Below are 15,688 nucleotides of genomic sequence, written 5' to 3'. Positions count from 1 at the left end.
ATTCATGCTTTCGATGATTTTTGAATCATAAATATAACGATAATTCAAGGAAAACATCAGTTTAGAACAAGATTGTGAAATCTAAGAGGAGACGGTTTTGAATTTTGAAAAAAAAAATTACCGTGTAAATAACATATATTGAATAATCATAGAGATCATAGATAATTTCAATGATATTTGAATAATAAATGAAACTGTAATCCATTAAAAAAAATAAACACACACTCACAATAAATAGTAAATGCATTTTAAAGTTATGGTCGTTTAGAAAGGATGGGTGCATCATCGATGTTTTGACAATAATAAAATTATGATCATTTAGAAAGCATGGGTGTGTCATTGATATTTTGATAATGAAACATCAATGCACTTCTGCCTTCGTTAAGTTGGGCATAAAGCATCGGTGCGTTATCAGTGTTTTTGCATGGAGACATCATTGTTTTTTGAAAAAAATTTTAAACAACCATAACTTTGGCTAGAAAAATCGGATTTGTGCGTATGACTCCAATTCGAAAAGGGGGGGAGGGGGACGAGAAGGGTTGGAATTTTGCCCGGGGACGGGCATTCGACGGAATTAGAATTGCAAAAAAACTTCGTTTGGTGTCTCAAAAATTCAGTTTAAGTTCTCTATCAATGGGAGACATACAACGTCTGGTATTAGTTTTTTTCAAAAGCCTAAGAGATTATTCAAGAATTACCCATATAATTATTTTAAAATGCATGTACTATTTATTGTGTGTGTTTGATTATTCAAGTAAATGATATATGTTGACAATAATAAAATAATCCAATTATTCTCTAAAAAAAGAAGAAGTTGACATCATTGAGTCAATCTAACCATATTTCCTTGTATATATTTGAATAAAATAAATTATTAAGAATCAAGGCTAAGTCCTTAATTAGTATTATCTTTAGACTTGTGATATCTAACTGACAAATCAAGTCAAAGTTATAAAGAATTATGACATTATTCATAAATATATCAAATATCTTTTTTTTTGGCCTACACCCTAAACGAGAAAACTAAAACTCAACAAAATTATTTAAAAGAAAATATTAAAATCTTAAAAAAAAAAAAGTTGACGGGCGCTATGGCCGGGGGGCAGTCAGTTGCTGAGAGCTGGTCGCCCCTATGGGGAGTGATTAGGGCAGTTTAAAAAAAAAAAAATCGAGGGCATATTCATTAAAATCTTTATTTTTAGAGTACTAATAAAAAATTTGGAAATTGATATCATGGCTGACATTGATGGCGTGAACTTAGGAATTAAACAATCTCTTTCCCGGATTACTTTTAATTTTTATTAGAATTTTCTTAGAGGAGGGTTCAAATGCACCCAAATTTTTGTGCCCCCCAAATGCACCCTATCTTTGAAATCTCTTTTCTCCGTTTTCAAAGTCCGAATAGTCAATCCGAACTGTTAGATGCGATTTATATATTAAGATGTGCTTGGAGACCAAATTTTACATTTTTTGGAATTTTATTACTATTTATTAAGCCACTTTGAAAATCGCTGATTTTATATTTTCTGGACCATTGGATCAGCGATTTTTCAAAGTGGCTTAATAAATAGTAAACAAATTCCAAAAAATATAAAATTTGGTCTCCAAGCACATCTTAATATATATATCGAATTTAACGGTTCGGATTGACTATTCGGACTTTGAAAATAGAGAAAAAAAATAGGGTGCATTTGGGTGCACAATAATTTGGGTGCATTTGAACCCTCCTCATTTTCTTATACTACAAGATGTTATTTCCGTTTTATTATGGCAGAATTAGAGGAGCATACTTTTGACAATTCTTGGCTAAAACTAATCTTTCAAACTTCACTCAAACTTCACATTACAAAAATCAGTCAATATCCGCGAAGGTAAAAGTGTTTTTTGCTGACGGTATCTTCGATACGTTCAGAAATAGCAATTTCTATCAGCATATCGATCCTTGGCAACTAGTCACTTCTTATCTCATGGATAGTGTCATATTATTTGTAAATTACTGTTCACATTTTTTCTGCAAAATCAATGAACATAATACATTATTTTTAGTAAAAGATATATAAAAAACAACAACATTTATTTTTCACTTTTCTCTCTATAATTCTCAATGAGCATGAATACATTACATAAATTTGTATCTAATGTATTCAATAGTAATTTTTTTAGAAATGACAAAGCTAAATTGGGATAATTCATCATGAAGATGTGAGACTCTCTTATGAGGCGGTGATGGGAACGCTATGCAAGACAACGGTCTCGACGGTGAGTCCAGGCCCAAAACCAAAAAGCACTCCCCACTCGAGCCCCTCTCCAGTGGTTGCCTTGCCTTCTTCTGCTGATCGCCTTCTCATCTCGTCCAAAATAAACAACACACATGCACTGGACATGTTACCATACTCACTCAGGACCTGCCTTGTGGCACGCATCTTTTCCTTCTGCAACTCAAGCTTGGCCTCAACCTGGTCCAAGATTGCTGGGCCTCCGGGGTGTGCTACCCAGAAGATTGAGTTCCAATCATTAATACCTGCCAGAGGTACATGTAATTATCAGATATGCTTACTTATAGGGGACATGAACAAGTGATTAAATGAACCTAACTTAAATTAAGTGCTTTAGAGTTTTGTTTCCTTCTTTTTTATAATTAAACATACCGATAGGAGTGAATGCCTCAACAAGACTCTTCTCGATGTTTTTGGAGATGAGCCCTGGCACATCCTTGAGAAGGTGGAAGGTCAGACCTACTTCACGAAGGTGGCCGTCTATGGCTCCTTCCGAGTCGGGCAGGATTGTTTGTGAAGCTGAAACTAGTTGGAACAATGGTCGTTCAATTTTTGGCTCGGGATCAGCTCCAACTATGAGAGCAGCTGCCCCGTCCCCAAAAAGTGCTTGTCCAACCATGGAATCGAGGTGTGAATCTGTAGGTCCACGGAAGGTAACAGCAGTGAGCTCTGAGCAAATCACCAACACTCGGGCCCCACGGTTGTTCTCAGCAAGGTCTTTGGCCATACGAAGAACGGTGCCCCCTGCAAAGCAGCCTTGTTGGTACATCATGAAGCGCTTGACGGATGGACGGAGGCCAAGGAGTTTGGTGACTTGATAGTCAGCACCTGGCATGTCCACACCACTGGTAGTGCAGAAAATCAAGTGGGTGATCTTGGATTTGGATTGGCCCCATTCCTTGATGGCTTTGACTGCTGCCTCCTTCCCGAGCTTTGGAACCTCCCTGACAACAATATCCTGACGTGCATCGAGAGATGGCGCCATATAAGCACAGATGTTTGGATTTTCGTTCAGAATCTCCTCTGTCAAGTGCATGTATCTTTTCTTTATCATGGATTTGTCACCTGCAAAACAATAAATAACAATAGTGCATGTCTTGTTAGTAAGGGAAGATATATAAATTATGATAGATGATGATCTAAATTTAAATGTCTCATTATATAAAAACTAGAAAAATCACTTACACATGCGCTTGAACTTCTCCTTCAGCTCAGTCATATGTTCGCTCTTTGTGATGCGGAAGTAGTAATCAGGATAGTCAGCCTGGTTAATGCAGTTGGCCGGTGTAGCAGTACCTATTGCCAGTATGGTAGCCGGGCCTTGTGCACGCTGTGCTTGTCTGATTTCATCAACTTTCGACATGACTGATGTTGTTAGATTGTACTACAACAGAAATGACACTTTAATATTTTGGTTTTGGTTTGTAGGAAAGGAGGCTGTGAGAGTTTTGATAGATGGAAAAGGCAGAGGTGGTGAGAATATGTGAAAGAAGGGTGACTTATATAATTAAGAGAAAGATATGGTAACTAGTGGTAGGTTATGTGGACGGTCAGATATCATGCTACGTTGCATTGTATATCTGGATGCAAATGTAGTTAGAGATAGTAGGAGTGTTGCAAATTGGAAGAGGCCCACCTACCTGGACGTTCTTACTTGGACTTCTTCGAGTCACATGTCCGAAAATTTAGAATAATATTTCTATGATGACCAACTATGGTTCTTTAATTTCCTTTTTCAAACAAAAAGCTAGCTGATAATTACTTCCGTGGGCACAAACCAAAAACTTTCTTTCAAGTGCTACGTACGTTGTGGTCAATTCTTCAAATTGTGAATTATTGCACCAGGAAAACAACCTACCTAGCTAATAGTCAAATTAGGTTGATTGAAGTAGTATTAAACGCAGAGACCGGCAACCTTCTCAAGTCTATGTTTTTTCTTCTCTCCTTTTTATGTTTCGACAGTATATAGTTAAAAATTATTGTATGGATTTCTACTTTTATGTAGAATTTGTGAATTGAAACAGAGAATATGAATGAGAAAGAAATGTATTTCACTCTTTTGTTTTATTGTTACAGTGAGCTTCTTAGAGCATCTACATCCCTAAAACTCAAAATAATTTCTAAATAACTGTTAACTACTTTTTAGAAATTATGGTCTTTAAAGTTTCTAACTCTCACATTCCTGAAACTCATTTTAGAGTTTCTATTAAGCCACGTCAGCAACAAATTAAAAAGGAGAAACAATTTGAGCCAATCATTTGGTCAACATAGAGTTTATAAACAGTTTTTTATTAAGAAACTTTCCTGCATAGTTTCTAAATAAGAAACTCTCCCATATCCCTGAAACTGGATTAGAAACTGCCACGTCAGATTAGAAACTCTAATAGTTTCAGGGATGTAGATGCTCTTATATAAGAAACATAAAGAGAAAAATAATGGTTGCCTAATCTACCTACTCTCTGACCCTATAAAACAGTAACTTACTATAAATGTACATAAGATTGAGTTGCTTTTTATTCTATAATTAGTAACTCTCTTATTTGTATCTAAACTCTATGATGGATAATCCTTAATAGATCTGAGGGTATTGGATCCTTTATTCATCTCTTTTCTCAACACTACCTCTCAAACTAGGGTTATAGGTATCGATTAATCCTAGATTGCTTACATTATTCTCAAATGATCTCGGATTAAGTCTCTTGGTAAATATGTCTGCCAATTGATCTCCGCATTGTACATAGGGAGTTTCAATTTGTTTGGCTTGAATTTTTCCTCAAATAAAATGGCAATCCACCTCGATGTGTTTTGTTCTTTCATGAAACACCGGGTTGGATGCAATGTTCCGTGTCGGATGATTATCGCAAAATATTTTCATCGGCTCTTGAATTTTAATTCCAATGTCCCCAAGGAGTTGTTTGATCCATGTTAGTTCGCTAGCGTTTGACGCCATGGCACAATATTCCGCCTCGGCGCTTGATCGTGCTACAACGTTTTGTTTCTTCTTTTTCCATGTGACTAGATTTCCGCCTATAAAAGTGCAAAATGCGGTTGTTAATTTTCAATCAAAGCTACTGGTCAAATCTGCATCAGAATAGCCACACACTTTGTTAGAATCATTACATTTCATGAAAATTCCTATACTGGGTGTTCTTTTTGAATATTTCAATATTTCAATATTCTATTGATGGCCTCTAAGTGTGGTGTCCTTGGACTATGCATAAACTTACTAATTTGGCTTACGGAATATGAGATATCCGGTCGGGTTACCGTGAGATAAATCAATTTACCTACAAGTCGTTGAAATTGGTTTATGTCTTCTAATGGTTCACCATCCTCGGTATTTAGTTTAAATTTGCTATCTATTGGTGTAGAGGCCGGTTTACATCCTAGTTTTCCAGTTTCTTTCAACAAATCTAAGGTGTATTTTCTTTGAGAGATAGATCGATAAACCTTAACTTGAATATGCTACTTCTATCCCAAAAAATATTTTAAATAACCTAAATCTTTGATGTCAAGATTTTCTTTTAATTGGAGCTTTATTATTTTAACGTGTTCTAAATTGTTTTTGGTAATGATAATATCATCTACATACACTAAAATAATAGTGATATTTTTCTCTTCAATTTTGAGAAATAGTGAGTGATCGGCATTACTAATTTTAAAATTGTAAGAGATTAAATGAGAGCTTAATTTTTCATACCATGCCTTTGGAGATTGCTGCATTAATCTGTAAATTGACTTCTTTAATTTACAATCTAAATCACAATTTTGATCTTTTTCTTGACCGGATAGTAAGGACATATATACCCCTTCTTCAAGTGTCCCTTGAAGAAATATATTTTTGACATCCATTTGGTACAATTTTCATCCTTGATTTACCGCAATGGAAAGTAAAATTCTTACAGTATTAATTTTTGCAACGGGTGCAAATGTTTCATAATAGTCTGTACCGTAAATTTGTGTATTTTGGCAACCAAGCGAGCATTATACCGTTCTATGGTACAATCGCTATTGTATTTAATTTTGTATACCCATTTGCATCATACAAGTTTTTTATTTTTTGGTAATTGAACAATTACCCAAGTTTCATTTTTCTCAAGGTCACTCAATTCTTCTTTCATGACTTTGGTCCATGTAGAATTTTTTATGGCTTTTACATAATTATTTGGTTCTTGTTCTTTTGCAATTGAGGTAAAAAAAACTTTATAATTGAAAGATATATTACCATATGTAATAAAATTATGTGTAGGGTATTGTAACTGGTAGGTTTGTATGGACGTACGGTCAGATATCTTGCCACGAGGCATTGTAAATCTGGATGGCAAATGTAGTTAGAGATAGTAAGTTAGTTGACCTGGGTAGGTGTATATGCTCAAGGAGTGTTACAAATTTGAAGAGACCCATCTACTTGGCAATGAGTATTCTTACTTGGACTTCTTTGGGTCACATGCCCAAAATTTTAGAATAATATTTTAATGATGACCAAACAATGGTTCTTTCTTTTTTCAAACAAAGAAGCTAGCTGATAATGACTTCGTTAAGCACAAACCAAAACTTTCACAAAAGTCTACGTTGTGATCAATTCTTCAAATTAATGGTGAATTATTGATCAAACTCAGAGACCGGCAACCTTCTCGACCGAGTCTATGTTTTTTTTTTTCTCCTTTTTATGTTTGAACAATCTAGTTAAAATTATTTAATGGATTTCTACTATTCTAATTTTTATTTATAACTTTGTTACGTTCCGTCTCTTAAAAATCAGGACGTGTCATTGTCAAAAATTTTGTTTCTTGTTCTAATATAATGTCACATTTATAAATAAATTTGAGTTGGGCTATGTTATATATATTGCAATGTATGAACTTTTGTACAATGAATCGTAAATCGTTGGATTCAAAGTTCAAACAATCTAACTCGAACTTTTCAGCATGATTTTCATATTAAAAAATGTGGTTGGAGACCAAATTTTATATTTTTTTTTGAATTTTTTTACTACTTTTAAAGATTTTTTAAAATCACTGTTTATTAGAAAAATTTTAATTAATGAAAAACCGTGATTTAAAAAAAAAAATCAACAAATATATAATTTTGTCTCCAAGCAATTTAATATGCAGATCATGTTGAAATGTTCAAATTAATTGTTTGAACTTAATTTGAATATAACGGTTTATGATTCAATGTACAAAGTGGTCTATTTATTGTAATGTACCATAGCTCAACTCATAAACCATACTCCGTTCAATGAGTTTAGCAGATTGAAAAATGGAAATAGAATATATTTTGAGTGTTGGACTATCATGCTTTGAGAAATAAAGTGTTCGTTGTATTTTCCGCTCATATTTTTATTTTTAAATTTCAAATATTGGATCCAAAAAGTTCAACATATTCTCCATGTTAAAATATGTTTGGAGACCAAAATTTTCATTTTTTGGGCATTTTTTGCATTTCTTAAATTGTTTTTAAAATCGCTGTTTTTAAAATTTTTTACTGATGCTTCTATGGACATAAGGACCTATTTGTAAAATGAACATATTTTTATTTTCAAAGTTCAAACAGTCGATCCGAACCGTTCATCTTGTTCTCCATATTAATATGTGCTTGGAGACCAAATTTTATATTTTTCTGAATTTTTTTACTATTTATTAAGATGGCTACAAAAAATATCAAATTCAGACCATTGAATTTTGTACCCATCTTAATAAATAGTAAAGATTTTTAGAAAAATGTAAAATTTGGTCTCCAAGCACAAATTAATATGGAGAACAAGATGAACGGTTCGGATCGACTGTTTGAACTTTGAAAATAAAAATATGTTCATTTTACAAATAGGTCCTTATGTCCATAGAAACCTTTGCCTTTTAAAAAATTCTAAGCAAATATAAATTTTTTTCTAAAAAAAGATAAAATTTGGTCTCTAAATACATTTTCATATGAAGAATATATTGAACCTTTCAGATTGAATGTTTGAACTTTGAAAATAAAGATATAAGTAAGAAGTAGAACATACACTTTACTTCAAAAAAAAAAACAGACCAACTCATATTTCGAATTTTTTTTGGAAGATTAGTAGGTCTACTCGCCTATTTCAATTCATGTACAACAAAAAGTTAGTGCGTCACAATACCAATATGCTCCCATAATTTCTTATTCAATTCTGCGTAAACTGAATCGCAGACTCAGTGTAGTGGCACGAGATCTTGTCTTTCTTCAGAAGAACGCATGTTTAATTTTCGAAAATAACATTTAAAAAATGCTACCAGTGGAATTTCTCTCACTTTTTATGGAGAAGTTTTATGTTTTGTATTTTTTTTGGGTTTCATTTTAATCTCTTTTAGTTTCACCTTTTAAAGTTCAACTAAGTTGAACCATTTTTAAACTTTCTGTAACAGGTTTCATATTGAAACTTAATTTATAGTATCAATAAAACAAATGAAGACTAGCTAGGTCCATAATTATTTTTCCTCAAAAAAATGCTACCAGTGTAGTCCTTTAATAAAAAAAAAAAACAATAAGAAACTTACATAAACTTCCATTCTAAGAATGAATTATATAAACTAAGTAGAGATCTTGAAAAATAAAGCAGATACCAACACCGCTTCAAACTGAAACTCAATCCAGATCCTGCACTTGCAAGCAATTTATTAGTCCTTAAAAATCTCCTGATTACACAAAATCTTCAATTGAATTTCTTAGCCTACTTATATAAAATTATTGTTTCTAACGATGATGAAAGTTTTGTAATCTAAACGTTTGAAGAAAAAGTATCACTTTATGAGTATGATAACATATTGTGAGTTGTGTCTAGGAGTGCATAAAAAGTTCATTACTTGTAACCAATGTTATCAGAATTGGATTGGACATCGATTCGATAAAATTCTGAGTCAACGGTTCACTAGTTGGACCGATATATCAACCGGTCCAACTGCTGATTTTGTAAATACATATATTTATGAGATATGAGTACAATTATCAGAATTGTTCATATTTTTATATTAGTAAAAATTCTCACATACATATTAAATAAGTACTATAAAATAAATAAATAAATGTTTAATCAAATTTTTTTTTAAACTTTAATAAAAATAAATAAATGTATAAATAATTAAAAATGCAAGAATTACATGTTTTTACAGCTCAAAATATGTATAACTCATTCTTAAAATTATTAAAGTAAATATAGTATGACAGCTTTTTTTTTTACTAATGAGATTTTATTTTTACATTTTATTTTAAAATTGAATAATGAACCCCATAGGAATTCTTCATTTGTTTGGTGATGAACAAGATTCCAACGATCTATATTAAAAAACATAATGTTGGGAAGACTCTTATATCATGCTCAAACGTAATTGCTTAAAAAGATACATTACAAAAATACAAACAATTGTACAGAATTGTCCACAGATAATCACCCTCAGCTACAACCGTTTTCTCCTCAAAAGAATAAATGAGCCATGAGTTTGTGACAATTAACTAAATAAAAAGTAACTGAGTTCATCGGTTTAAACCAGCCGGTTTTTTTTTTTTTAAAATTTTTCGGAGTCATATGCTTGTTTGGTCTTTCATTTGAACCAAGCCAGACTAGAGTTCGGGTCTGATATTTTCTGGTCCACCTGTCCGGTTCGGTCCAGTTTTAATAACAGTGCTTGTAACTCATTCGGAATCAACTCGGGTTCAACTCGCTAATAATTCGAGTTGAAACTGACTCGAGTTCACTGACTCAATTGACTTACGAGTTGAATCCAAATTGCCTTCTAGCTCGATTCGGAATCAACTCTGTTGGACTTGGACCAAGACTTGATATCATATTAAGCGGTTCGGATCATCTAAAAATCACTCCTTATGGACCATCCAAAAACAGTGATTTTGTACCTATCTAAACAAATAGTAAAAAAGTTCTAAAAAATATAAAATTTGGTCTCTAAGCACATTTTAATATAAACATTATGTTGAGCAGTTTGAACTGGCTATTTAAACTTTGAGAATAGAAATAAAGATGTGGAGTATAGTTTTGGCACAAAACCAGTGGTGCATTTTAAATCTCCTCTTTTTAATTATGTATTTACCACAGTCTCGTTAATGTTTTTCTATGTACTATTTTATGTAAGGTTTTATTTTGATAATTTTTAATTTGATAAACTATCTACAATCTCACGAGTCACAAGTCAACTCAAGTTGCTCACGAGTTGAATTTGAATTAGATTTTCTGAACCGGTTCTGGATTAGCAACCCGGATGTGATCAAGTTAGCTTGAGCTAATCCTTGACATTTTATAAACGCTGAAAACATCAGAAAAACAGAAACAAAATCTGAGATGGATTACAATATATTCCGTGGGTTACACCATTTTCTTAGATAAATAAAATTTATTAATTACTTAACATTTTCCTTTAGTGATCACTCTTTATAGATAATAGTCACAGAAAAATAAAAGAATCGATAACCATTTGAATAAAATTTAGCAGAAATTAAATTTGGAGGGAAAGCAGATTGATAAAAGCCATCAGGCGTAGTACGTCTTCTCTCTCTTATTGCACTGTGATAGGCATGCTGTGCAGTACCACCGTCTCGACTGTAAGACCTGGGCCGAAGCCAAAAAGCACACCCCACTCGAGCCCCTCTCCAGTGGTTGCCCTGCCTTCCTCTACTGACCGCCTCCTCATCTCATCCAAAATAAACAATACACATGCACTAGACATGTTCCCATACTCACTTAAGATGTGTCTGGTGTCGCGCATTTTTTCCTTTTTTAATTCAAGCTTAGCCTCTACCTGGTCCAGGATTGCTGGGCCTCCAGGGTGTGCAATCCAGAAAATTGAGTTCCAGTCATTGATGCCTGTTGAACAAAAGAATGGAAAATTTTAGAAAAATATATCTTATTTTCCCTCAAGCTGTTAGAGGATTAAAATTGTTCAAGGAGAGGAATGTAATAGATTTTATAAATTAAATTGATGTTATCATAATAATTAACTTTTACGTACCAATAGGAGTGAATGCCTCAATGAGACTCTTCTCGATGTTCTTGGAGATGAGCCCTGGCACATCCTTAAGGAGGTGAAAGGTCAGACCTACCTCACGAAGATGGCCGTCTATGGCTCCCTCCGAATCGGGCAGAATTGTTTGTGAAGCCGAAACTAGTTGGAACAATGGTCGTTCAATTTTGGGCTCGGGATCAGCTCCAACTATGACAGCAGCTGCGCCATCCCCAAAAAGTGCTTGTCCAACCATGGAATCGAGGTGTGACTCTGTCGGTCCACGGAAGGTAACAGCAGTGAGCTCTGAGCAAATCACCAACACTCGGGCCCCACGGTTGTTCTCAGCAAGGTCTTTGGCCATACGAAGAACGGTGCCCCCTGCAAAGCAGCCTTGTTGGTACATCATGAAGCGGTTGACTGATGGACGGAGGCCAAGGAGTTTGGTGACTTGATAGTCAGCACCTGGCATGTCCACACCACTGGTAGTGCAGAAAATCAAGTGTGTGATCTTGGATTTGGATTGGCCCCATTCCTTGATGGCTTTGACTGCTGCCTCCTTCCCGAGCTTTGGAACCTCCCTGACAACAATATCCTGACGAGCATCGAGAGATGGCGCCATATAAGCACAGATGTTTGGATTTTCGTTCAGAATCTCCTCTGTCAAGTGCATGTATCTTTTCTTTATCATGGATTTGTCGCCTGCAAAACAATAAATAACAATAGTGCATGTCTTGTTAGTAAGGGAAGATATATAAATTATGATAGATGATGATCTAAATTTAAATGTCTCATTATATAAAAAGTAGCAAAATCACTTACACATGCGCTTGAACTTCTCCTTCAGCTCAGTCATATGTTCGCTCTTTGTGATACGGAAGTAGTAATCAGGATAATCAGCCTGGTTAATGCAGTTGGCCGGTGTGGCAGTACCTATTGCCAGTATGGTGGCTGGACCCAAAGCACGCTGTGTCATGTGTCTGATTTCTTCGACTGTTGTCATGTCTATAATTTGTCTTGGAAAGAAAGTAAGGCTTGGCAAAGGTTATAGGGTTTTAGTTCCTGGTTAATTAATCAGGAGGTTCTGTTGGTAAACTAATTAAAGCAAGATAAGTCTTGTGGAATTGTGAGCAGAGGAGAAACGAGGACAGGATTTATAGAAGTGAAAAGATAGGAGTAGGTTCAATATACAAAGAAATTAGTTGCACTCGGACTGGCGGTCTGTGAGAATTGCCTTTAGTAGTTGGTGTGTATAATTGGAAAGAGTATGACAAATTTGAACTGACCAAGTTTTCTATTACCCGAATGAAATAATTCAAATAATAAATGATTTAAAATATTAGAATATATGACAGGCATGTGTATGGTTTACTAAAAGTCCACGTTCAATACCAAAATATTATGCGTGGTTCCTTCTTGCTTCCTTACCAGAAAAGGAATGAATTAAATTTACTAGGCTCTAGTCCAATACATAATACTAACAAATCAGACAGTAACACAAGTCGTTCTTGGTGGGTTATTTTGAACCACCAACCCCCACATGGTAATAGATGCGTAAGTGCTATCTTGTTTGTATGAATATTTCAATTCTGACTTGCGGCACTCTGTAAAACTGAAATTGGAACCCAAGTTTCAGATTACATTTTATCTCAATTTAGGTGATGTCCACCAACTAAATTAATAACGAAGAAACAATGAAATGCATCCGCGCATGCATAACAGTGATATTTGGAATGAATTGACATTGGAGGAGAGGAGAGGTGACATTAAAAACATAACCGTACCATCATTGGGGTGGTTTGTGAGTAAAAATGAAAATTGCATTTTAGTCTCAAAAAAAGGGGATATGGCGAAATTGGTAGACGCTACGGACTTGCATTGGATTCTTCTTATGAAAACTTGCTAAGTGTTAACTTCTAAATTTAGAGAAACCCTGGAATTAAAAATGGGCAATCCTGAGCCAAATCTTCTTTTTGAGAAAAAGAAATATATAAAATATTTCTTATTTCAGATAAGAAATAATATTTTTTCTTATCTAATATTAAAGATAGGTACAGAGACTCGATGAAAGCTTTTCTAACGAATAGAATTTATCATGTTGCAATACTAGAATTTATCTGATCACAAATTGCACATTGTAGTGGAATCATTCAAATAATTATCAGTTTTATTACGGTGGCAGACGAAGTAAATAATACTCAGCAGAGAAAACAAGGAACTGTTCTTCTAAAATAATTGTCATCAGATATCAACTATAGTTCCTTTTATGCAAAATAACTTCTATAAAATACATTATCTTAGACAGTTGTACTCCTAGATAGCACGGACCAAGGTTCTAAATAGCGATTATAGCGGCATAGCGGAGAGACAAAAAAAAAAGCTATTGTGAATAGCGTAGCTATAGCGGAAGCTATCATACATAGCGATTTTCCCTTTTCAAACTTTATATTTTATATTTCTACTAATTATCAACATAATCAATATTAGAGAATTGATGTAACAACTAAATGACAACTAATTTAAGTCTATACTTTTTATCAATTACACAAATAAGAAGGAAAAAACATCTAAAAAATAATATTATTTAATAGTTTATACTTCATAGTATTACATATTATAATAGACAAAGAGCAATTAATTTTATAAGATAAATAAAGTCAATATACATATTTAAACATTTTATATATTATAATAATAATCAAAATCAACTTTCAATTGAAACGAACGATAATAATTTTACAAATGAATACTATAAAAAGAGTAATCAAAATGAAGAATTAGTATTTGAATATTTCTCGATATATAATAATAGAATAAAGTACAAATAAAAATAGAAGCATATAGTTTGGTTTAGTATACTTATCGTAGAAGACCATGTAGCATTAGAAATAAGAATAGAAGTACAGAAGTCCATATAAATTGCAAAAAAAAAAAACCATGTAGCATAGCGAGTCTCATATAACGGTAATAGCGGTCAGCTATTATAGCTATAGCGGCCGTAGCTGTGTTAGTGCAATTTTATCTCATAGCTTAGCGTTTATGGTTCGGAAAAGTTATAGCGTCGCTATAGCTAGCTATTTAGAACACTAGCACGGACGCAACTATGTAATTTATAATATCTTCCAATCTATTGGAGTTTGTTAAATATGATAATTGCCCTGTTAACTCGTCTTCCATCCAATAGAAATATTTAATTATAAGCTTTTCTTTTTCAGAATTAAGATCTAAATATGGATTCATGTGTTATTTAAAACAGAGCTTCTGTGACATCAATATATATCAAACTTCTCATAAGGAACAACAACTATACCTTCTCATGTAGGTGATCTATTCAAAAAATGACTAATTGACTATGGCAATATCTAGGAGGGTACCGGTACCGGCGTGCACCAATAATCGAATAATCTCCCATCCTCTGAGACTCTGAGTTTATGCCAGGTTCTTCTTGTATATATTGCTTATTTTGCTCATAAAGCAATCACAAGGGTACGTAATAAGAATTCAAATAAGAAAAATGCAGATAATAGTACTACTTATTCCAATTTCTCATTTGGATCGCTGGAATAAATTCTTGATTGGGTCACATAGATTTTTTTTTTAATACAGCCCATACTCGTAGGCACGCACACCAACTCGCACATACTACTTGAACCCGGGTTCTCCTATAGGAGAACTAATACCATAATCAGCTGTACTTAGACTTTTGCTAAACCCGGAACGGGTAGAACCCGTTTTACCCGGCCCGTACCCATTACCCGTGGTACCCGTACCCGTTGCCCGGGTACAAACGGGTAGACGGGTACGGGTAATAAACGGACCGGAGAACGTGATTTAAAAAATAACCCGTTGTACCCGTATCCGTCTACCCGCCAACCCGTACCCGCCTACCCGTACCCCTATACCTGCCTACCCGTACCCGTTACCCGGTTGCCCGTACCCGTTACCCGTACCCGTTATCCGTACCCGTTACCCGTACCCGCCAACTTTACCCGTACCCACTTTTGAAATTCAAATTTTGAATTGTACCGCCGGTTCAAGAGGGGCCCGGTCCGGGTCAAATCAAACCCGGCCGGACCCAACCGGGTCACGTCGGTTTTTTTTTTTTTTTTTTTTTTCAAATTTTATTCCCTCTCCAATTTTTTCTTTAAATACACCCCTCTAATCCTCTTTCTCTCCACATTCTAACTCAAATTCTCAAATTCTCAAATTCTCAATCCCTCAAACTCAATCTCAAATTCTCATTTTTCATTATTCTCAATTTTTAAATTTATTTTTTAAAAAATATATGGTTGTAATTTAATTCATTTTACCAATACGCAAACGGAATTAGAGGTTCGCTAAACCCGTTACGGAATTACGAAGGTATCAAAATTACAAAGTTCGGCACCTCCCGCAAGATTTTTCCGCGAAATTTAAAGGTTAGATTTATTTTATGTTAGA

At 34.1% G+C, this 15,688-nt stretch overlaps 2 protein-coding genes across 2 annotated transcripts; both read right to left on the bottom strand.

Annotated features, from left to right (window-relative positions):
• Positions 1-1,953: 1,953 nt before the first annotated feature.
• On the bottom strand, positions 1,954-3,660 carry LOC144551668 (chalcone synthase 2-like). The gene is made up of 3 exons (XM_078299730.1): positions 3,462-3,660; positions 2,649-3,341; positions 1,954-2,521 (listed from the first exon to the last, which is right to left on the bottom strand). Exons 1-3 carry the CDS (start codon positions 3,637-3,639, stop codon positions 2,214-2,216), a joined length of 1,179 nt encoding a protein of 392 aa, XP_078155856.1. The 5' UTR covers positions 3,640-3,660; the 3' UTR covers positions 1,954-2,213.
• Positions 3,661-10,531: 6,871 nt separating this feature from the next.
• Positions 10,532-12,520, bottom strand: LOC144551656 (chalcone synthase 2-like). The gene is made up of 3 exons (XM_078299718.1): positions 12,071-12,520; positions 11,258-11,950; positions 10,532-11,112 (listed from the first exon to the last, which is right to left on the bottom strand). The coding sequence occupies exons 1-3, from the start codon at positions 12,249-12,251 to the stop codon at positions 10,805-10,807; spliced, it is 1,182 nt and encodes a 393-aa protein (XP_078155844.1). The 5' UTR covers positions 12,252-12,520; the 3' UTR covers positions 10,532-10,804.
• Positions 12,521-15,688: the final 3,168 nt, after the last annotated feature.

The sequence above is a fragment of the Carex rostrata genome, chromosome 3 (genome assembly GCF_964058835.1).
Source record: "Carex rostrata chromosome 3, lpCarRost1.2, whole genome shotgun sequence".
In the NCBI taxonomy this organism is placed as follows: domain Eukaryota; kingdom Viridiplantae; phylum Streptophyta; class Magnoliopsida; order Poales; family Cyperaceae; genus Carex; species Carex rostrata.
This window is presented reverse-complemented; position numbering and strand designations above follow the sequence as displayed.